General features: G+C 38.5%; 1 protein-coding gene and 1 pseudogene across 1 annotated transcript; both read right to left on the bottom strand.

The window, feature by feature from the left end:
• Positions 1 to 601: 601 nt before the first annotated feature.
• On the bottom strand, positions 602 to 2,409 carry LOC110207837 (vesicle-associated membrane protein-associated protein A pseudogene; annotated as a pseudogene).
• Positions 2,410 to 5,168: 2,759 nt separating this feature from the next.
• On the bottom strand, positions 5,169 to 23,670 carry PSMG2 (proteasome assembly chaperone 2). Its single transcript, XM_020985576.2, has 7 exons — positions 23,475 to 23,670; positions 16,421 to 16,592; positions 14,920 to 14,978; positions 13,070 to 13,188; positions 11,185 to 11,358; positions 8,092 to 8,212; positions 5,169 to 5,688 (listed from the first exon to the last, which is right to left on the bottom strand). Exons 1-7 carry the CDS (start codon positions 23,529 to 23,531, stop codon positions 5,593 to 5,595), a joined length of 798 nt encoding a protein of 265 aa, XP_020841235.1. The 5' UTR covers positions 23,532 to 23,670; the 3' UTR covers positions 5,169 to 5,592.
• Positions 23,671 to 23,773: the final 103 nt, after the last annotated feature.

Below are 23,773 nucleotides of genomic sequence, written 5' to 3'. Positions count from 1 at the left end.
TATACCTATGATAAAAGTCTTGTGTTTATCCTGGTAGTGATGAGAGGACAAGCAGCAACTGGACAGTACTTACAAACTGAAACCACCTCATAAATTTTGATTACTTTCTAGGAGTAAGTTTTGGGAGGAAAAAATAGTTTGAAAAAAGTAGCCTAATTAATGTTACATATAATAGGAATTCTTAGTATAATACCACTCCACTTATTCAGAGGTTACTTTTCTAGCAGCCTCAAATTTCCAGAATAGCCCAAAACTCTAATAAGTTTAAAGATCCCTTAGTGCCTTCAATAGCTGTAACCAAATGTCTAAACCAAAGCTTTGCACTTTATTCTTAGGGTCTCAATAAGAACCTCATTGATTCACTTAGCTCTTAATTCCTTTTTTTTTAAAAATCTGAACACAATAAATTTGTAGAGAAAAAGGATCAGACATAAAAATTCTACCATAACTATTTACCTGTATGTGGAGCTTTTCTTTTGTTAATGGCCTTCTCAGGTGATATGCCTACCAACCAGACTTTTGAGCCAAAGACCAGATTATTACAATAACATTTATGAGATTCTGAACAACTCCTAAAGTCTTATTAAAACCCCTAAGAATGTACCACTTGCATCTGTTATCGTTGCTCTGATAATACACAATTTGTCCAGTAAGTAGCTAGACAGTTTGCTTTTACTCTGTTTCTAACCAGGAAAGGTCATTAAAGGCAAAGTCTATATAATGTTGAACATTTTTAAAAATGGTCACCATACGCTATGCTACCAATGAAACGTTAGGTAAATATATTTCTCTGGTCAAGCAAAAAAAAAAAGAGAAACAGCTTTCCACGCTATACTCAACAAGATGAATTTCCCTAGAAAGTCCAATGAAAATGGCTACAATTATATGAAGTGAAGGAAGATTAGTCACATTCTGACTAAAAGATATAGCTGAGCTTGATTCAGATTGATCTGCATGTGCATATTTCAAACACTAAAACATGCGGTCAATTTTCTTCCAATAATTTCATCATTTCACGCTGATGTCCTTTACAACCTATCATTCGGCCTCTTGTTCCAGTATCAATAAGTAAAACACTATGCAGTTTTGGCACAGGTTCCTCTTGTTTAGATGCATCCAGTGAAACAGTTTTGCTAGGCTTCACATGGATCAATTTATCATTTTCACTGGGCACTCCAAATACACACCTCAATCTGGCATTCATTATTTCATTGAGTTTTACTTTTTTCCACCCAACCTCCATAACTGAAGTGTTTCATGGAGTAAAAATAGTCTTCACTATGAACTTGTGTTTACTCCTCTCATTTGGATCACAGTCAAAAGGCATTACAGAATTTGTTAGTCAATGCTGGATCAGTAATTCCACTGTTCAGCTGTAGCCTTTAATTTGAAACATACTTTTCTGCTCGATACAGTTCAAAGCTAAAGATTCATAGTGACTTCATCTGTGAAGGGGCCTTTAAATCTGAGGCCTGTTTGTAAATCCAGTCCCAGGATATGTACGTGCTTTGCCATGGTCCCAAAAGAAGCTGCCATCAGAGAGACAGTGAAGGAGGAGGGGCCATGTCATCATTTTTTGGCTTTTTTTGCTTTTTTTGGTGAGGCAATCGGGGTTAGGTGACCTGTCCAGGGTCACACAGCTAGTAAGTGTCAGGCGTCTGAAGTTGGATTTGAACTCAGGTCCTCCTGACTCCAAGGCCAGAGCTCTATCCACTGTGCCACCTACCTGCCCCTTAAAAGTGTCATCATGTTTTAAACCACATTTTTTTTATGACTTCCTTTGCTTTGCTTTGCATAATGCCTTGTTTGTAATGTGCTGTAACCTTTTTGAGTCTATTGTAAAGTCTTCCTTTATAGGAATTTTCCAGGTAACTCCATTTTCCATGAGTGGCTCTGCTTGGTTAAGACTCCACAGAACATGATGCCTCCCCCAGGATAAGCTGATCACCTAAAATCTCCACACCATGAAGACTGACTCAGCTTTTGATATTCAGCACCATCTCAATCCCTCAGTTGTCTCTCCCTCTGATTGGAGGGATAGAGATTGGTACATTAAACTCCTCCTAATGCCTTCATAGGTTTAGAACTTTACAAGTAATTCTCCTTTTTCTAGGTGCTGCTCTGTTTTGACTCCAGGGAATATCATACCATTTAGTGGCTCATTACTTCTTCTCCCCCAGCTTTTCAGCTTCCTTTTGTGAATAAGCTTCCTCCATTAGCTTCCTCCTTGAGGGCAAGGACTATCTTTTTCTTATTTGTATCCCCAATACTTAGTACAGTGCCTGGTCCATATTATGCATTTAATAAACATTTACTGAATTGAGATTATTATAAACTACTTGCCCTTCAAATAATTCTCAATTTCAATTCTTCAAAGGTTGTAGTGTTTCATTATTCTGAGTCATATAAAACCATCAGAAAAAAAAAGACCTTTTTTTCCAAAGAGAAACTTGGAGTCATTAAAATAAATTTGCAGTTTCACAAAAGCAATCCAGTCCATTTTACTCCTTTTGTTCAGTTCTAGGTCCAACCTATTGTCTGTTTGCAGTATCTGTGACATAGATAGAAGTAAATGGATTCTGACAGGTGCTTATCTAACTGCTTATTGTATTGTGCACAATATGTGTTCTTCCTTCATTTAGTTTTTGATGACACTACCCAATGTAATATCAGAATACGGTACAATATCTGGCTGAGCTGGTCAAGCTGCAGCACACCCAAAAGCCAGCCAGGGCTAATCACTCAGACTTGACTATGCTCTCAGTTTTTTGTACAAAATCTAAGCCTATGCCCATTGATTATACCAGAAACATATGAGTAGGGTCAGAGGATGGATGCTTAAACATTTTCCTGAACTTGACTTTCTACTTCTGTTTATTTCTCTATTTCTGATACTACCCAAATAACTATATAATGCTATACCAAATTATTAAAAGGTTATTTATAATTAGACAAAACAACAACAAATTCATTTGGAGGAAATAAAGTAGGAAAGAGGCTCTACCATATCTCAAACTATTCTACAGAGCAATAATTATCAAAATTATCTGTTGCTGGATGAAAGAAGTAGATCAATGGAATAGACTAGATAAGCAAGACCTAGAAACATGGGCACAAATTCCCATTGCAAGAATTACCCACTTTATAGAATCAGAATTTTAGAGCCAGAAGAGACTTACAGATGTAATCTCTCCCCTGCCCCCTTTATTTTACAGATGTGAAAAGTAGTTTTTTCTGTGTAATTTAAAATTGAAATACCGCCAGGTGAACTGAAATAAGCCTCACCCTGAGGCAAAATAAAAAACCTATCTTACTTCATTACATCTGATTTGTCTTCCTCTCAAGAGACAAGCATAATTATATTCCTTCCTTCCATGAGGTCTTTTCCCCATAAATTTATGGTAGGAGTATCCTTAAAAACAGATAAATTTAGGATCAAACAGAACAAAAAATATCTGAAGGAAATTATCTGTAATAAAAAAAAAAAGATTAGCAATCTGAGACAATTTTTAAGAGATAACATTCTGCACGGTGCAAGGTGGTATCCAAAATAATGCCGATTTCTATAAGGAGAAAAAATTATAGCAGATTAGTAAATATAGCCCAATGGTTCCATCTACTGGAAGTTGTAATGTAACTTTTAGATGTATTTCAATTATGCCTGAATGTAATTTTTATAGCTCAAAATAGCTTCAGTAGCCAATGGAAATAAACACTTAAAATTTTTGTTTTGATAGGACATAATTGGACAACCAAATAAAATTTCATCCTATGTGGCATATTCTCTAAGAAATTAATGTTGAAAAACACGTAAATTTGAAACTGAGAACACACTATTTTATGCTATCTGTGCCAATGAGATTACGGAGCCACTGGAGTATCTGAGCAGCTAAACTAATATTTGCAAAGAAAAACAGAAAAACATCATCGTAACAAATAATAGTCATTACAGACTTAGAGCTGGAAGGAACCTTAAGAATCATCTGATCCAATCCTCTCACTTCACAGATGAGGCAACAGGCACAAGAGGGGCTCAGTGATTTGCTTAAGCTTATGCTGGAAGTAAGAGCTAAAATTTGAACCCAAATCTCTGACCCCAAATTCAGGACGCTGTCCATTATACCTCTCTGCCTTTCTAATAAAAAAAAATATGAGGAGCTAGAACACTATCATGGTGATTATTATGGGCACACTTTCATGGTCTTTATAAGTTGACATCTTTCACTATTATGTCCTACCCATTTCATTATAAAATTTATGACCTTTTTTCTTGATAATACACATACATCAAAGAGAAGCTTACTTATGCTCTCCAGTCATGATTAGGACTTTGGCTCACAAACAAGAATAAGAAGAGAGTTTAAGATGATAGCTGTTTTTAAGCTACAGATCAGAGTAAAGAAGTGAAAAGAACACAGACTGTTCTGCAAAGCAGCAAGGAAAATATAAAATAGTTGCTTTAGATGTAATAATTTAACGACTTACCTCACAGTCAAAAACTATTGCAACTGCACAGAGCTGACTTTGGAAGGTGTCATCATGCAAAGCTCTATGTACAGATGTCTCATGCAATCAGTTTTTCAAGGATGAGGACTTTTGAAACAGAACATGTCCAGCTTAATTCATCTGCTAGAAATCTTGTAACTTCTCTCCCTACTCTTTCTCAAATCACTGCTCAACACACATTGCCTAAAAAATTGGCCTGCATTTCCTTAAGTTCCAATGGTAACTTCATGTAGCATAGGGAAGTCTTTTCTGAAGGCCATGGGAAGCCAAGAGAAATTGCTTATTCTTGCCCAAGTCTGTTTATCCCATTCCTCTTCTCTAGAATGGCCTCAATTGATCTCATGAATATGTACTGAGCTGGAAGGAAATAAAGGCCAGATTTTAATGAGCAAGGCCAGGTGTAACAAAACATGGAAGGCAGAGGTACGTAAAACTAAAGCTTCAGTCCCTAGGACAGAAACTCTTAAATGCCCAGAATTCAGATCAAGAAAGGGATTCTGTTGGTGATAGTAGTATGCAAATCTTCAGCGCATGTAAAAGAGAACCTAATGCAGAATATTTAACATAAGAGTAAAAAAAAAAAGGTCACCCACTTCTAATATATTCTTTTTTGCTCAGGAATATTTTCAGTTAAAAACCAAAAACCACAATTCAGGCAATAATTTCTTAAGAAAAAGTTTATTTTGCAAAATTTATATTTGTTATATAATGAAAGTCAGTATGACTATTCTGTTTCTTTGAGATTTTCTGTCATATTGACATAATACAAATCTTTTTATAAATTACTGGATGGTTGTATTTGGTAATTAGTATTTCAGGACACAAGAGCTATCCTGGAGAGAGGGCTGGCCTTGGAGTCAAGAAGACCTGGCTTCAATGTCTTCCTCTTACTGGCTGTAGAAGTAACTTGGTCTCTCAGTGCCCCATGCCACTTTCTAAGACTACAAGTCCCAGAGAAGCCACAAATCTGCACAAAAAGAAGACGCCTCTCACCAGGAGCTCCTCATAGGTATGGCCCCAAAACCTTGGGGACACATATAACTGTATTGTTAGATTATATGAGCCACTGTGGGCAGTGACAAGTAATCAAAAAAGTGCAGGAGGGAGGCCACTGCCAAAGAGCAATCTCCAAGAGCTCGGCACTTTCCACTGGGAGATAGATGTTGTAGGGTCATTGCACTCCTGGATTTAAAAACAAAAATACATTAGACTTTCAAGTATAAACATTAAATTCCATTCCAACATGCAGGGACTACAGAGTCCTCAGTCTTTCCTCAGTCTCCAATCTGTTTGCTCTGATACCATCAGGGGAAAAATGTTTTTCTTTCTTCATGTGAATCAAGCCCCTTCTCAGGGGATTTTGCCCATTCCTTACTATGGGGCCAAAGCACAAAGCAGTGTCCTGATGAGTGCTGATGGATCTTGTTAAGCAGGATTCTCAGTAAGAGAAAGGCTTAAAAACCATCTGTTAAAAATGCAGCCAAGGGCAGCTAGGTGATGCAGTGGATAGAGTACCGGTCCTGGAGTCAAGAGGACCTCAGTTCAAATCCAGCCTCATACAGTTGACACTTACTAGCTGTGTGACCCTGGGCAAGTCACTCAACCTCAACCGCCTCATCAAAAAGCAAAAAGCAAAACCCGCCAAACTTGCTGAAATCTGATTCAAGCTGCTGTGCTGTTGTAGGGCCTGAAGCAATCTCTGTTCTAGGCAGGAGGCAACTTGACACACAAATAGGTTTTCAAATATTTATAATGGGGCTTTGGGTTGCCCAAAAAGGCATTTCTACAAAATATTTTCCATGATGAGGCCTGTTTCCTTCCTCTCCAAAGAGGGGCAGATTATTACACAGAGATCCAAATGCAGTCCTAGGATGGTGTATTCTCAACTGCCTTTCTATGGCATAAGGCAGGGTTCAAAAGAGTGACGGGGGAGCCGAGTTACTGGCAGATGGTGTAAAAAAACGAAACAGCAATAAGACATTTTAAAAACCTAGCATGTTTCCTCACGTTACGTTTTTGTGTCACAAGTTTCCTAATTACAATAGTACTTTATAGTTTCTTCTTGTTCAGTCGTTTCAGTCATGTCTTGACTCTTCATGACTCTATCTGGGGTTTTCTTGGCAAAGATACTGCAGCAATTTGCCATTTCCTTCTCCAGCTCATTTAACAGATGAGGAAACTAAGGCAAACAGGGTTAAGTGACTTGCCCTGGGTCACACAGCTAGTATCTGAAACCAGATTTAAACTCAGATCTTCCTGACTCTAGACCTGGCACTCTATTCAAAAAGCTTTCTTCACAACAATCCTGAGAACCATGGAATGCAAATATTCTTCTTCTTTTTACAGTTTGAGGATGTGAGTTTGGAGGTGAAGTGATCTGCTGGTGGTCACAGGTCAGAGCTGTGATTTCACTGGATGAGGAACATCCCATGAAGACACTCTCTGCCAAGGAAGCCAAGCACCTGTTCTAAAACTTCAAAAGACTCAGGGAGTCTGAGTCACTAAGAGGTTAACTGATTTGCTGAGAGGTACCAGCCAGTCTGTGCCAGAGGCAACACTTGAACCCAATCTCTATGACTCCAAGACTGTTTCTCTGTCCACTATGCCATACTGCCAGCGGTCATACAGGCAGCTGGGAATACAGAGAATAGTGCTGGACTTACAGTCAGTTAAGTCCTGAGTTAAAATCCTAAGACACTAGCTGTGTGACTCTGGGCAAGTCACTCAACTCCTCTCTGCTTCAGTTTCCTCAGCCGTAAAATGGGAATAATGAGAGCACCTACTTCACTGAGTTATTAGGAGAATCAAACGAGCATGAAACATTTTGCAAACTTGAAAGTACCACATACTAGCTATTTTTACAGAGCCGGGCAAACTTGGCAGAGGCAGGATCTTAGACAAGTCCAGTGTTCTTTCCATCATGCCCCAATACTTCAAGGTTTCATGGTGATGGGAGTGTCTTATAGTAACACAGAACTCTACCAGCAGCTATAGTATTGCTTTCCAGCTATTTATTCATAATTTCTCATAAATAATACTTCACATTCTTCTTGAAACATCTGGAGTTCAAAAGAAAACTTAGCAATTCTGTTCCCATCTCAGTGATATTAAATTAAAGGCAAAGGAAGAGTGTAGCAAGTTTCACTCTAGCATTAATAATTGTAACTTCCAAGTCTTCAGTTTTAAAGTGGCTACACCATCATAAAGGAGAAAAACCATTTAGTTGATAATAATGTATGGGGAAACAAAGTCTGAAGAGTATAATTCTTCAAGAGGGGAAGAGAGCTGCTGGGAATATTGGGGTTTGTATATGGAAACATGGTAACATTTAATTAACTTATAAAAATCAAATTGTAGGCAACCAAAGTAAACGGTTCTACTATTAAATGTTCTCCATTATCCTCCTTAACTAGAACCCACCCCTGGGCCCTACCTCACTCTTCCCAATGAACTGAAACAACTACTTTTTGTACTCCCCTCTCAAATTATCAACAACAATTTATAACAGTTTATAAATGGTACATGAAATAAATGATGAGATAAGAAGACATCATTAGAGGACAAATTATGGAAAAGAACACTTACCTGAGGTTTAATTATTTGAAGCCAATCATTAAGATATCTAACAAGGTCAAAAGCATCTGGGATATTATCTCCTTCTGAAACAAATTTCAGGACAACTGCCATCTGTATCCCTTTGGAACAGCTACAACAAAGAGAAAGAGTTAGTTATTTTCCACTAATTTGGGAAGCAGAATTTGGCATGTCTTCTTCCATAGCTTAACCAGTGAAGAACTGTTAGGCAGATGATTTAATATGTTCCTCTATTTTCTGGTGAAGAGCCTTATTTTATGTATCCAGGACTAGGTAGTTAAAAATCATGTCACTATCACTACTTGCTTCTCCAATGTGAGTTGATCAATAAGAATTTATTAAGTGCCTCCTACTATGTAACAGACATTATGCTAAATGCTAGGGATACAAAGAAAGACAAAAGACAGTTCCTGTCCTCAGGGACTCACAAGCTTAATGGCTGTGACAGAAGTAGCCAAATAAATACCACAAACTAATATGGACTTTGGTATCCAATATTCAGGCTGCATGATAAGCCAAACTCCTGTCTCAAAGCCGTGCCACATGACTGACCATCACCTAGTACTAATTTTAGGGAGGTTGTGATTATCAGAAACACTATAATCAATTGATTGGAATATGAATTAGAATAACTTTGTTATTAATAATATAAAGTGGCAAGGGAAGCTACAGAAGGGAACAGGACAGTTAAATGCAAGAAAATAACTTGTAATGGAATAAATTAAAAAATACTTATATAAAAAAAAAATCCCTCTTGTCCACAATAAACAGAATGTCCTAGCTGTGTGACTCTGGGCAAGTCACTTAAACCCACTGCCTAGCCCAAAAAATAAAATAAAATAAAAGTAAACAGAATTTCCCTAAAGCAGGAACTATAGGAAAATGGCTCAATCAAAACTCAGAGACTATAAGCATAACTGATAAGCATAATAATATAGCTACAAAAGCAAGATGGATAAGTGTTGGGCTTGCAGAAGTAAGGACCACTACAAGAATGAATGTGTGCATGTCTCATGTGATGCCCAATCACAGGACCACAGAAAGGAACTAGACAGTCTTCAAAATCAAACTAAGAATATTTACAAGATTTTTTTCCACGGTAGCCCCAAACTGGAAACTAAAGGGGCATTTTCCTAATGAGGAATTGCCAAACAAATTGTGGCATATGAACGTAACAGAATATTATTGTCATAAGAAATGATGAAATAGATAATTTCAGAACTTTATGAACCCATGCAGAACAAAGTGAGCAGAACCAGGAGAACAATTTATACCATGAGAAATAAAAGATTTTAGAATTCTAATAAACGTGATAATAAACAAGTCCAAAAAATGAAGATAAAACACACTATTCACCTCCTGATAAAGAAATGATGACGTTATAATGCAGAGAGACACATTTTCAGATAGGGCTAATGTGAGAATTTGTTTTGTAGAACTATTAGATATGTACTGAGGCTTTGATTTTTGAGTTTGTTTTTTAAATTTGCTCAATGGAGAGGGAGGAGGGGAAGGGGCAGTTTAATACAAAAATTCTTGTTACTTAAAAAATGAAAACAAACTAAAAAAAATTTAAAATAGCAGCGGGCAGACTTCTGCACCATACCTTAGTAAATGACATGCTCTTTACACATTCATGGTGTTTCCTAATTTAAAACAAAACTAATGACAGCTAAGTTGCTTCATAATTGGCTAGATGAGCTGCATAATCACCACAGTTCAACTGGCTTAGCTACCATGGCAGTAGATTGCCATCTAAGAGAGTTCTTTCCCTGGCAGCAGTTCTATTTTTTTTATTAAAAAAATTTTTTTTTTTTTAGTTTTTAGGCAATTGGGGTTAAATGACTTGCCCTGGGTCATACAGCTAGTAAGTGTCAAGTGTTTGGTCTGAGGCCGGATTTGAACTCAGGTCCTCCTCACTTCAGGGCCGGTGCTCTACCCACTGCGCCACCTAGCTGCCCCCCGGCAGTTCTATTTTAAAGATCTTACATCAGTAACTTTAAAATGGGAAGGATAACCACACACATGCATCTGACCACACCAACTCTCTGCTACATACAGATGGCTCCCTCTTATCTCTTGGATCAAACATGAACTGTATTTGCCATTTAAAGTCCTTCTAAAGTCCAACCTTCTAGTCTCACTATACATTATTCTCTCCCTCACTCTACTGTCTAGCCAAACTGGCTTGCTTCTTGTTCCTCGCATGTGCTACTCCATCTTCCACCTCCACGTCTTTGTAACTGGCTATCTTACATACCTGGAATGCACTCCTCCTTACTTCCCACACTTGGGATCCCTATTATATGAAGCCTTTCCTCATCCTTCCCAGTTGCTAACATATTCTACAAATTTCCTTGTAGTTATTTTATAGATATGTATCTCTCCCAAGAGGAAGTAAATCCCTTGGAATCAAGGATTTTTTATTTTTGAGTTTGTCTTTCCCATGCCTACCACAGTACCTGGCACATAACAGGTACTTAAAAAATGTTTGCTGATTCACTGACTGATGGCTGCCTTCTTACAGAGCTTATATAGTAGGGATACTAGGTATTACATAAATATTTGAATAGACCACAAAAGAACACAGGAAAAAAACCAGACATACAGTATGAATGAACACTGTGGGAGACCAAACTCTGTACCTAAGTAAACTTTTCCTAGGTTACATTTTAATAGTCCAGCTTTAGCTGGTGTCCAACTTGGCCTGAGTTTCTATGAAATGATTAGGCAGAAAAAAGAAGTAAATTAAATGGGACTAAGTTTTAAATGTCCTAAAACTTCTCAGGTGATTTCAAGGACTATATGTGTGAGTTACTGAAAAAGTAAGAGAAAGAAATAAGAAAACTTTTCTCTTCCTCCAATGCCCATCTGCCCCTCAACATTGTTACCAAGAGTTGATTCTTAAGTACCCGAGGTAAAGTGGGAACACTTTTTGATTAATTACACCAAAGGTACTATAATATAATACTGTTAAATACCCCTCAATGCTATTTCCTTAAATTAAATGCATATGATTTCTAATACACACGCCCATACTAGAAACCTCTTCTAAATTTCTATTAAGTCAACTGATACACTCACCTCTCAGTGTACAAGGCTTTTGTGATACCGCCTCCAGGGATACGGATACACAACCCAGAATCTCCTATTTCAGGAAATGATTTGCTTTTTTCCATTTCCTTCCAATGAAGCTGCTGTAGTGTTTCACCAACACTTTTTTCAATTTCAGGTGTAAGTAGGTATCGGAATGGAATGCTGGAGATAATAATTAATACACTCGTTAAAATAAAACAAACCCACAAATATCACATACAAAGGTAATACCAGCATTTAACCTACAATTACTTAGGCTTCTATTAACTGAAAAATTAAGAGAAATCTCTTCAATCAAGGAAGAGTAGAGTATTTTTGTTTCATGGTTTTCTTCCCCCCCTAGGCAATGGGGTTAAGTGACTTGCCCAGGGTCATACAGCTAGTAAGCGTTAAGAGTAGAGTATTTTTAAAAGCACAACAGTTTTGTGGCCACACATAAAGCAGTCATCTGCTTTATGAATAACACATAACTGGGGAAGGAAAACAAAAAAAAAGTCAAGACCATCCTAAAATTTTATCCCTTTTTCACTGTTCTACCTTCTTCTGCTCCCATTTCTTATAAATACTATGAATTCTTCATATTGTAATAGTCTTAGAAATTAGCTCCAGTTATAAAATGAATATAAGGGCAGCTAGATGGCACAGTGGATAGAGAGTCAGGCGGACCTGAGTTCAAATCCAGCCTCAGACGCTTACTAGTTGTGAGACCCTGGGCAAGTCACTTCACCCTGTATGCCTCAGTTCCTCATCAGTAAAAGGAGCTGGAATAAGAAATGGCAAACCACTTCAGTATCTTTACCAAGAAAACCTCAACGCTCACAGAGAGTCGGACAGGACTGAAATGACTCAACAGCATAAAAATAAGACGAAACCCCCCTGACAACTGTTCCAAAAATAGCCATTTAAAAAAAAAAAGAATCCTCAGCATAAAATTCTGGTCTTTAAGACCCATTTCTTAGTAGAAGCAACTATTATTTCTGATTAACAGAGTTAGCATTGTTGCTCATGAATTTCACCTGCTAACCATATTCATTCCACAGGTAAAATAAAACAGATAAAGTAATGAAATTTCTGAATTAACAAGCAGAAGTCATCCTATATTACTCTGGTAGAAGAAGTACTCTGACACAAAGTTATCATTTGAGAATGTTTCTGTTTCAAGATAAAACACTGACAAGAAAATAATGAAAAGGAATTTAAAAAAAACTGAAACACCATTTCATCGTCTCTGTCACTACTCTAGCCTCTGGTATAAAGTATAAGGAAAATATAATTTTAAAGTATATAATTGGTAACAAAAGACAACATGTTATAGGTCATGTTCTCCTAAGTACTTCCTTTACCCTACATTAAAGGACTCGTTCTGATACTCCAGAGGATTGCAATTAAAGTCAATTGAACTTCCTTCTGTGAAGATGAGTGATCATGTAAGAATGAAAGAAAATACCAAACCAGCCTTTCAGAAAGGCTACCTATCACCTATCACCGTTGGTTAAGTGCCCCTTTTTATGAGTTGTCTATTTTTTCCTTCAATACTAAGCTCTATGATACAGAAGCACAAAGCAAGGAATGAAAAGTTCTAGACACCCAGCCCCTCCTGTCAAACCTCATTTGCTCTAGATCTTATGAAATACATAAAACCTCATGCCATATCCCCGGCCAGGCCTCCTCTTCTTAGCTTCTGGTGAGAAGAGATCAAAATACAGTAAATGCTCAAATCTATCCACTGCCACGTAGGTTGGATACACTAAAACAACTTCTAAAATACTACAACTAGTAATACTGGGACTAACTTCTACACTAAAATTGCAGTGGTGACAGAATTACAATGTTATAACATGTATGTTATGTGAAAGAGGATGATTCAACATACCTACGAAGCTGCTGGTCATCACAGTGATATGAATGACTGCTTGAAAGAACAATAACTCTGGCACATTTGCTGCTTTTCACCCAGGAAATGAGCTTTTCACAGAACGGCTTTGATTTATACTTTAATCACCATTGAAAGGAAGAAAAAAAGTCATTAAAATCAGATCTTGTTGGTTATGCATGGCAAAAACCTACTGGTTCATTGGGGAAGGCCTTTTTAATATGATGTTTATGTATATCATTATATATATTAAAAATAATATTATTTGCAAGCCTATTTATTATCCTTAGATTAAAGATAAAAAATGAGAGAAAATTTTAAGCAGTGTGGCCTATTATTCTATTACTCAACTTCCAAATCTGTACTATGGAAAAATAAATTAATTGTAAAACAGAACAAAGATAATATACAATGTTTGTGATTATATACAAATTATCAAATGATATATAACAGTTCCTTAGTACACTATGAAAACTTGTATTAAGTCCAGTTTCGAAATTCTTAGTTGTCAATTTATACACCCCCATCATTAACAATGGCCAAAAGCTCTTCAATATTTTAATTTCTAAATCTGCTTTTCTTTTTGATTTACTTGCTAGTAAAAACTTGACAGAAAGGTCAGAAATATATTATTTTTAATATCCTTTTCCAGCCACTAAAAAATAAAATAAAAATCCTTTTTCAATGCTTCCAACTCTTCTCTCACATCTTTCACTGATCTTGATCCCTGACAGAAGCACAAGTCAAAAGCATAATCTGGTAGACTTTCTAATTGTGGAAAGTTCAAGCTAACTGCCATTCTTAAACAGCTGAAAGGTAAAAGTTTTAAAATAACAAAGTATGGGGTAATTTTTACATTACTGACTGCCTGAAAAAGCCTGTTTTTTAAGTGTAGCCATTAACTCTGTGTAACTGCTACAAGATTCAGAGGACTGCAGGACTTAAAGAGTTAGAAAGGATCTTAGAGATTTAAGACTTAATATATTCCCATCTGCTATTTCACATATCAGGAAATGGAAATTTGTAGAGACTTGTCCAAGATTATTCAAGTGGTTAAGTAGCAGAGGCAGGATTCATATCCTAGCTCCTCTTACTAAATCTAGACCTCTTTTTTTCTAGATAACACATTGCCTTTCCTCTACTTGTAGTGATATAATAACGTAACTGCAGCAATAAGACCAGAGTCTTCCAGTGCTTAAATATAACTTTTTGGCCTGCCATTTTTGGCTGATTAGAAATCACAGAAGGCTAGGCAATTTTGTCGGTTTAAAGGACAAACACTAGATGTGGAAAATATCTCCATCAATGCAGACTGCAAGTCTTTATGACTTAGTAGGTACGTCCCAGGGAGCTGTCTCAGAAACACAGAGGTTGAGGAATCAGTTAGCAGATGCCTGAGGTAGGATTTCAACCTTGCTCTAACTGCAAGCCCAACACTCCATCCACTCTACCATGCCATTTTTAGAGCTGATTAGGGAAACAGATTAAGAATTAGGGGTATTCTCTGTGACCAATTTTCATTTATATTTTATTAAGCAGAAGACAGGACCTTATTGATAGAGGCATGTGATTCTCTCACTCTGCTGTCTTTTCTTTACGGGTAGCAATAAATAATAGGTATTTAGATCTAAAAACTCAAAAGATCTAAGAGAAGAAACTTAGAAGATATTACCATTCCCCAAAGCAAAAGCCTTGTTCCAAACTTATGGGCTGAATAGATGTCTATTACCTATAATAAGATAAGCTCAACTGATTTTTGAATCTTGATTTCTGGACTATTGACCCGGATACTTTCTAGTTAGGTTTTTTAAAAAAGAACTTTAATATAGACAAATAATAAAAATACTAACCTTGATAAAAATTGATCTTAGTTGGAGAGCCATCAGATTCATTGAAGGCAATGAATATACTACAACAAAAGAGAAAAAGAAAAAAAGAAACCAGAGGTTAAAAAAAACTGATGACAATAAGGAATTACAATTGATATTCTTTAAAGTGATGAAACATTAAAATTAAATTCCATTAAACTTCTGTATGTAATTATTTCCCTCAATTATTAAAATATTGGACACACAAAAGCTTTATCATTTTATTTAAACATCAGTTCTTAGTAAAAGTATTCTAAAAGCTACAGGTGAATTTCATAGGCCTTTTATTTATCCCATACTGAAAAGAAAAAACTGCAATGGCTAATAAAACAACAAGACTAATTTTCTAGCAGGATAACACATTACTATGTTTAATGGCTTATACTGTGTTCCTCAGGACTTCTGTGAATGCTTTCAGTTTTTAGACATTAATGTGCATCTCAGATTGTTTTAAAATGCCTTTAGCTAAAAGGAAAAATGCAGGATAAGCAATGATTCGTTAAGCAGTGGCACATGGCTAATTATAGGGGCAAAGAGACCCTGGTTTGAAATCCTGGCTCTGACACTGACAAATTGTGTGACCATGGGCAAGTCACTTAACCTCAGTAAGCCTCAGTTCCCTTATTCGTGTCTTAAGGCAGAATGCTTTAGCGGACTAGACAAAAGACTCAGAAGACCTGGTTCTGAAACTTGCAGTTGTGTGACTTTGGGTAGGTCATTTCACCTCCTCTGGATCTGTTCCTTCATTTATAAAAGAAAGGTTTGGACTAGATGGTCTCTAAGGACTCTTCCAGGTCTAATCAATGATCAATGAGTAGGAAGAGGAAAAAAATGACAAGAATGTAAGGTAGCTAAAAAAAGTACAATTTCAAATTAAAGATAGAAATAAAAGCATAAACATGTTTTTTAGAAGAGCTACCATTTTCAAAAGGTTTAAAAGAACAGCAGTGTTTTTAAACAGGTCAATATTTTTAAGATGTATGCTAGACACAAGGCAAGAATTTAATGCTTACTTCAGGAGTAAAGTGCCTATTCCTAATTCTCCACTCAGTATTAATTATTTGGTATAGGGTTGGCACAAATGCTTCAAGAATAAGGATATCGTGTAATAGGATATTTTCTCTGGTGGTTCCCCCATGCCAGCAACTCTCTCCTTCCTCTGCTCTACCTACCGACCTCCCTGGCTTCCTTTAATCCCAACTAAAATTCCATCTTCTACTAGAAGCTTCCTCAAACCCCTCTTAATTCTAGTGCTTTCCCTCTATTAATTATTTTTATTTATCCTGTATTTAGCTCACTTTGCCTATATTTGTTTGCATGTCCTTTCCCCCATTAGGTTGAAAGCTCCTTGGTGGCAGAGGCTGTCTTTTGCCTCTTTTTATGCCCCTAGCACTTAGCACACTGCTTGGCACAGAGCAGGTGCTTAATAAATGTTAAATGATCGATAGCTACAGTAATAAAGGCTCAGATCACATGCACATACCTTCAGCATTTATACTGAGTTCCGTTGAGTTTTCTTCTGCAGTTGCATAGGGATTGTTACCAACCATTGGAACGAGGCAATCAGTGTAAAAGTAACCAACCTTACACATATTCAGCGTAGAAATAATCAGATCTATTGCAAGCTGGCCAACATTCCCTACGGATACCGCTGGCTGAAATCACAAAAAATGATATTAGATCAGCTACTAAAATTAGCAAAATACTTTAAAAATTTAGGGCCTAAACTTGGCAACATATAATTTACATATACTTAACAATAAAATTCTAGCATTTTATTTTTTACATAGGGTAACCTGGACAATAAAATAATAATTATTATCTTATTTGATTTGATAGTAGTTGTTCCTATATGCTGACAAATGTAAGTCTAAATTTCCTTCTGATATGTGTGTGCCCTTCAGCAGCTGTGTTTCCAAGTCACCAAATGTTTGAGAGAAGCCCTATAACAGGGGTAAAGGAATCCTACTGAAAAATATTTTAACCAAGACCCTAGCATCTTCAGATTTTAAAGAGACTGCACGGAATCATCAAATAATAGAGTTGAATGAAACCTTAGACTCCTCATTATACTGAGGCTCACAGGGCTTAAATGACTTTGACAACATTTCATGTCTCACATTACACACCGCTTTCTACCATATGTTGCTTCCCCTCAGCCACAGTCGGACACGCTGAAACTTGACACTAGCATAGTGATGTCACTTTGGTCCTCTCTGAGAATGAAAGACAACCAATTCCTCCATTCATTCAAGAAATAGTTATTCAGTAACTACTGTGAGTAGGGTACCATGCCAGGCACTGGGGGAGATACAAGAAAGAACAGTAGGCATGCATGTGGTAATTTCAGATTTACAAAAAACTTTACATACATTACTTCATTGGAATCAAATAGTTCCTGTCCTCCCAGGTTTGTTGGGAGGAGAAAATGAGATAATTGTAAAACACTTAGCATGATTCCTGACACACAGTACAATATAAATGTTAGTTATTGTTATTTTTTTCACAAGGTAGAAGATATGTTCCATTACTGCAACTGTCCACATAAGAGGTAATGAAGACTTGTACTAAGGTAGTGGCAATGGGAATAGAGAAGGGGACCGATCTTCACATCACAGACTTGGTCCTGCTAGTGTTGGATGGTTCCAGAGCATAATCTTGGCTTTACTATCTCTGAATTCAATTCAACAAGTTATTTACTAAACTCCTAATAGTAAAAGCTGAAGTTTATACAGTGCTTTATGGCTTACGAGACACTTGAAACATTTTTTGATATCTGCAACATCTCTGTAAGGTAGATACTATATCCTCATTTTACACATGAGGAAACTCAAGGTAAATAAGAGATTAACAGACTTTTCCCTTTTCATCACCTTTTCCATGATAACACAGCTAGCAACATTCCTACTTTGCACCAAGTACAGGGTATGTAAAGACAAAAATCAAACAATATTTGAGGAGCTTATATTATATTTGGAAGGTTATAACATGTACAAAGTGAATATAATACAAGGTAGTTTGACAAGGAAGAAAATATCAGCAACTGAGGGTATCAGGGAAGGCTGGTACCTAAGCTGAGCCTTGAGGAAAAAACACAGTTTCCGAGTCGGCCCCTCAGTGGCCATCCAGTCCAACTAACACCTGAAAATGAAAACCCCACCAGAAGTGGTCAACCAGGCTCTGCCTGCAAACTTCCAATGAAGCAGAACCTAGCACCTCCTGTGGCAGCTCATTTTACTTGGAGACAATTCTAATTATTAGGAAGCTTTTCCTGACATCCAGTCTAAATCTGTCCCTTTGCAATTTCCACCCACTGTTCTTGGTTCTGACCTTTGCTGACAATAGGTCATCAGATACTTGAAAACTCATCTCCTCTTCTCTCTCTTTTTTTTTGGTGAGGCAACTGGGGTTAAGTGACTTGCCCAGGGTCACACTGCTAGTAAGTGTCAAGTGTCTATGGCTGCATTTGAACTCAGGTCCTCCTGAGTCCAAGGCCAGAGCTCTATCCACTGAACTACCGACCCGCCCCTGAGTCTCCTCTCGTCTATGATAAATAGCCTCAGGTCCATCAGTCAATTCTTATATGACATGGATGGACTCAAGGCCTTTCATCATCTTGTTTATCCTTCCTGAATTCTCTCCAGATTATTAATGTCCTTCTTAAATTCAGGTACCTAGAACTTTTCATGAAAACAATAGTCCAGATGTGGTGCAACGAGGATAAAGGAACCATTCTCTCTTTTGCCTCTTAAAATCTAAGCCAATATGGCATTAGCTGTTTTGGCTGCCATATCACACTACTAACCCATAAAGCATGCAGTTCACTAAAAGCCCCAGGTCTTATTCAGACAAACTGTGGCCTAACCATGCTACCACTTAGATTTTCTGAAAGACCAAAGCTTTATATTTATTACTAATGAATTTAATCCTTTTCCACTCATTCCTCTGCTCCAGCCTATGAGTATCCCTTTTTTTAAAAACAAATTTCTTGGGGGTGAGGCAATCAGGGTTAAGTGACTTGCCCAGGGTCACACAGCTACTAATATATGTGTCAAGGGTCTGAGGCCATATTTCAACTTAGGTCCTCCTGACTCCAAGGCCGGTGCTCTATTCACTGCACCACTTAGCTGCCCCAATCAGTAACCCTTTTTATTCTGACTCTCTCAGCTGGGTATTAGTGATTGCTCCCAGCCTTGAGTCCACCTGCAAATCTACTGCCTTTATCCAATCTATGACTTTATCCAAGATACTGTTAAAAATACTGAAGCATAGGGCTAATCAAATATCCTTGAGGCAATCCACTAGAAATCCCTGACAGGCTGACATAGAACAATTAAATGGCAACTCCTTCAGTGTAGTCATTCAAGTAATTCCAAAACTACCTAACTGTATTATCCTTTGGCCCACATCTCTCCATCTTTTCCATAAGATTAGTATGATAATTCTAATGCTTTGCTAAAATCTAGATAAACTGTATCTATAGCATTCTCCTGATCTATTAGCATAAAATAAAGTATCCACTTGGCATGCCTCATTCTTGATGAAGCTATGTAAGGTCACTGCAATCACTGCTTCTTTTTCTACATGTTCACTAACTACCTCTTTAATAACATGTTCAAAAATTTTTACAGGAATCAGAGTCAAGCTCACTGGCCTATATAGTCAGCAGACTATGTTCTCTCCTCCCAGATCCTCCCTTTTAAAAAATTAGAATAATATTTGCCCTTTTCTAAACCTTTGGCACTTCCATCATTCCTACAATATTTCAAATAATACTGACAGTGGCTTAGCAATTACATCTGCCATTTTTTTTCAGTATGGAAGCTGTAGTTCATCCGGACCGGGAGACCCTAATACATGAAAGAACAACTAAGTGTTCTCTTACTATTCATTACTTATCTAAGCCATCAGCACTGTTAGTCACTTTTATCCTTTCATTTCCAGGGCAAAGTTCACTCTCAGGTGGGGGGGAGAAGAGAACAGAATCAAAATAGGAATTGAGGAGTCCTGCCTGTTATCATTTGTCATATTTTACCATTATTCTGAAACTGTTGTTTGTCCTTAGTTCTAGAAGAGGACCAATGACATCAGGAAGGAAGGTGATGTCTCAACTTACAAGTAAATTGGATTTAAGTGAGGCAGGGCTGTGCAAAGTCACCGGTCTCACTTGCTCCTCCAGACCTCTCTGGGTCCAGTGGCAACACATATACATATATACACACACACACACACACACACACACACACACATATGTATATATCAGCATGATTGCAGATGGCCCTGGATGCAGTGGGACACCTTGGCCTTTTTAAGCTAAGGTCTTTAACAGGTCTCAGTTTATCTGAGGAAATGCCGATTTTGTGATTAAAGCTAGACCATTCTGAACCATGGAAATGAGGAAGAAGTGAATTCCAGATATGAGAGGGGCAGGGGAAGAGGTGACAGGATCTTGTGCAGACATAGAAGTAAAGGATGGGGGCAGCTATGTGGCACAGTGGATAGAGCACTGACCCTGGATTCAGGAGGACCTGAGTTTCAAATCCGGCCTCAGACACATAACACTTACTAGCTGTGTGGCCCTGGGCAAGTCACTTAACCCCATTGCCTAGCCCCACCCCCCACCCCCCAAAAAGAAGTAAGGATGGAATTAGAGGTAGGGAAACAGCTAGAAGTCCACTCTGACTGGAAAAGAGTACATGAAGGAAGATATTGTGAAACAAGGCTAGAAAAGCAAGCAGAGCCACAATGCAGAAAGCTTTGAATAGCAAGTAAGGAGTATATATTTTACCTAAGAAACAACAGTTTTTTGAGCTAGGGAGTAACATAATCACCTATGCTTCAGTAAGATTTTTTTATTGTTCCATACTTCTCCATTACTGTCCAGGGTAAAACTATCTTCCCTCAGGCTCAAAACCTAAGAGTCATCCTCAGCCCCGTGTCCAATCTGTTGCCAAGGTCTGTTGATGTTATCTTTGCAACATCTCTTGAATCTGTCTCACTCTGTCCTCTGATACTGCCACCACCCTGGTCCAGGCCCTTATCATTTCATACCTGGACTATCGCAATAGCCCACTAGTGGGTATTTGGGCCACAGGTCTCTCTGTACTCTATTCCATTCTACATCTAGCCACTAAAGTGATTTTCCTAAAGTGCCAGTCTATGTCAAACCTCCTTCTTTCCCCCTCCTCCAGGACCAAACACAAAGTCCTCTGATGTTCAAAGTCCTTCATAACTTAGTTCCTACCCCTACTCCCCACATACACACCTTTCCAGTCTTCTTACACCTTACACCGCTCCTGCCCCACCACGCACTCTTCAAACCATTCACATTGGCCTCCTTACTGTTCCACAAACCAGAAACTCCATCTCTCAAATCTGGGCATTTTCTCTGGCTGTCCTCTATGCCAAGAATGCTCTCTCCTCATCTCTACCTCCTGGCTTCCTTCAATCCTAGCTAAAATTCTATGTTCTACAGTAACCTTTCTCAATTTCTCTTCATTCAAACACCATCTCTCTTTAAATTATTTCCCATTTACCCTGAATATAGCTAGCTTGTACATATTTGTTTGTTGACTCCCACTATTAGACTATGAGCTCCTCAAGGGCAGGGAGTGTCTTTTGCCTTTCTTTGCATCCCTACCATTTAGCACAGGTGCTGGCACATAGCAGGTGTTTTAACAAATGCTTATTAACCAACTGACTTACTGATTATTTTGGCAGCAGTAAAGGACAATATTGGAGAGAGTAAAAGCCTGGATACAGAGAGACCAATTGGGGACTTTAGTAGAGGCAAAAGACTGAACCAGAGTAGTAAAAAAATAGAGCCACAATGAAGTGAGGGAGACAGATAAAGACATTAGAGCTAGAAAGAAGTTTAGGGATCATCTAATATTGGTGCTCCCCTGTTCCCACTTTACAGATAACAAATCTGAGGTCCAAAGAGCTTAAGTGATTGACTTAAGGACACCAAACTAACTCCAAAATTAGGGCTTTTTCCAATCTATTCTCCTCCAACCAAGGATTTGGGGAGCATGACCACAATTAGCTAAACTGCTATGTTGAGGAGGATCTTTTTGTCTACCCAGGTGAGATGATTATCCTTAAAAACTGATCTGACAAATATAAACCTAAGTGTCTGCAGTGGAAAGACCACTGGATTTAGAGTCTAAAGATGAGTTTGAATTCTGGCCCTATTACTTACCATCTGAAAGACCTAAAATAAGTCACTAAATCTAGCTTCCTAATATGTAAAATGAGAAGATTGGACTGGATGGCTTTTATCATCTCATCCAGTTTGAAATCTTATGAGCTTATATCCTATCTTCCTTCTTATGATACAGCTACTGACAGTTACAGAAACAGAAAAATAACACTCCTCTCTAAGCAGGAACTTAAATGGATATGACATTCTATCGGGAAAGGGAGAGGAAAGAGCAGGTGTCCCCAAAAGTAAATACAAAAAAGACACAAAATAAATTCAAAGAAATTTCAGGGAGATAGCAACTGGGGATGGAGCTCAGTAGTGACTTTTTGAAGGAGACAATACTTGAGCTGGGCCTTAAAGGAACATAGCAATTCCAAGAGGAGAGGGTAAAGAGAGTGCATAAATAAATGGACATTACAGCAAGTGGCTAATGTCGAAAGGCTATGACAAATGAACAAACAAAATGAAAGCTGTCCAAGGTGACATTTTTCTTTTCTCTTCGCTCTGCGTAGTGTATCATATACAGGACTGGACTTGGGAATAAGGAAGATCTGAGTTAGAATCCTGCCTCAGACGTTTACTAGCTGTGCGACCTTGGGCAAGTCACTTAACCTCTCTCATTCAGCCTTTTTCTTGATCTGTAAAATGAGGGGTTTGAACTCGTTGGCTTCCAAAGATACTTCCAGCTCTCAATCTGTGATCCTACGACCTGCAGATGAGTCTGATGTAGAGTCTGGAGCCTGGAAGATGTTTAGGTTGTTTTAGCAATCAAATCCTTTCATAACCTGGCTCCTTTCCACCTCTGCAGTCCTATTACATTAAACTCCCCTCCATTTACTATGCAATCCAGGGACTCCAGCTTCTCGGCCGTCCATCCTTCGCAGCACCCCATCGCCCAACAGCGCATTTTCGCTCTCCTCCACCCTCCCTCCATGGCTTTCCTGGTTACTCTCGAGTCTCAGCTAAAGTCCCACCTTCTAGAAGAAGTCTTTGCAGTCCTCCCCAATTCTAGTGACTTCCCTCTTGATTATCTCCCGTTATTCCTGTCTCAATCTTCTTTGTATACGGTTGTTTGCATGCTGTCTCCCCTTTTAGACCAGAAGCTTCCTAAGGGCAGAGACTTTCTTTTTTAACCTTTCTTCTTTCTTCGCATCCCCAGCGCTCAGCACAGGGCCCGGCATATAGTAGGTGCTTAATAAATGCTAGCTGCCTGACTAGCCCACAGCTCACAGGCGCGTAGGCCACGTACCAGGTTCCTGATCCCAGCGCGGCACGTCGCGCCCGCAGAGCCCCGAAAACGCAAGGCGGAGAGAAAGGGTGGGGAAGGACTCACCATCAGCAGGGTGAAGCCGGTAAAGTCGGGCTCTGACGTCCCGCAGGGAACGAACATCGTCACGCCGGAGAAGGAAAGCGAGACGGGCGGGAAGATCAGGAGACGCAACAAGAAGCGAGCAGTTCGTAGCACGCCGGCTCCGCGGCCCCAGGACGCAGCTCCCGGCTCCGGGGGGGAAGGGGCGGGGCGGGGTCCTTCTTCTCCGTCGGCGCCGGCCCGGAGCCGGACCTTCTGCGCCAAACGCCTGTCTCGCTGGTGGCCAGATCTTGTACTGGTGGGGAGAGGATCGCATCAGGGGA

Source organism: Phascolarctos cinereus, unplaced genomic scaffold (genome assembly GCF_003287225.1).
Source record: "Phascolarctos cinereus isolate Bilbo 61053 unplaced genomic scaffold, phaCin_HiC Scaffold_4;HRSCAF=312, whole genome shotgun sequence".
NCBI classification, from domain to species: Eukaryota; Metazoa; Chordata; class Mammalia; order Diprotodontia; family Phascolarctidae; genus Phascolarctos; species Phascolarctos cinereus.
This window is presented reverse-complemented; position numbering and strand designations above follow the sequence as displayed.

Bases quoted from the DNA above. Each gene is read 5' to 3' on its own strand.
- PSMG2 (XM_020985576.2), bottom strand. From the start codon at position 23,531: ATGTTCGTTCCCTGCGGGACGTCAGAGCCCGACTTTACCGGCTTCACC. The intron at 16,593-23,474 runs GTGAGTCCTTCC...TTGTGATTTCAG, and splicing joins CCGGCTTCACCCTGCTGATG to CCAGCGGTATCCGTAGGGAA. The intron at 5,689-8,091 runs GTAAGTGTTCTT...TTTTAAATCCAG, and splicing joins TTCAAATAATTAAACCTCAG to GAGTGCAATGACCCTACAAC.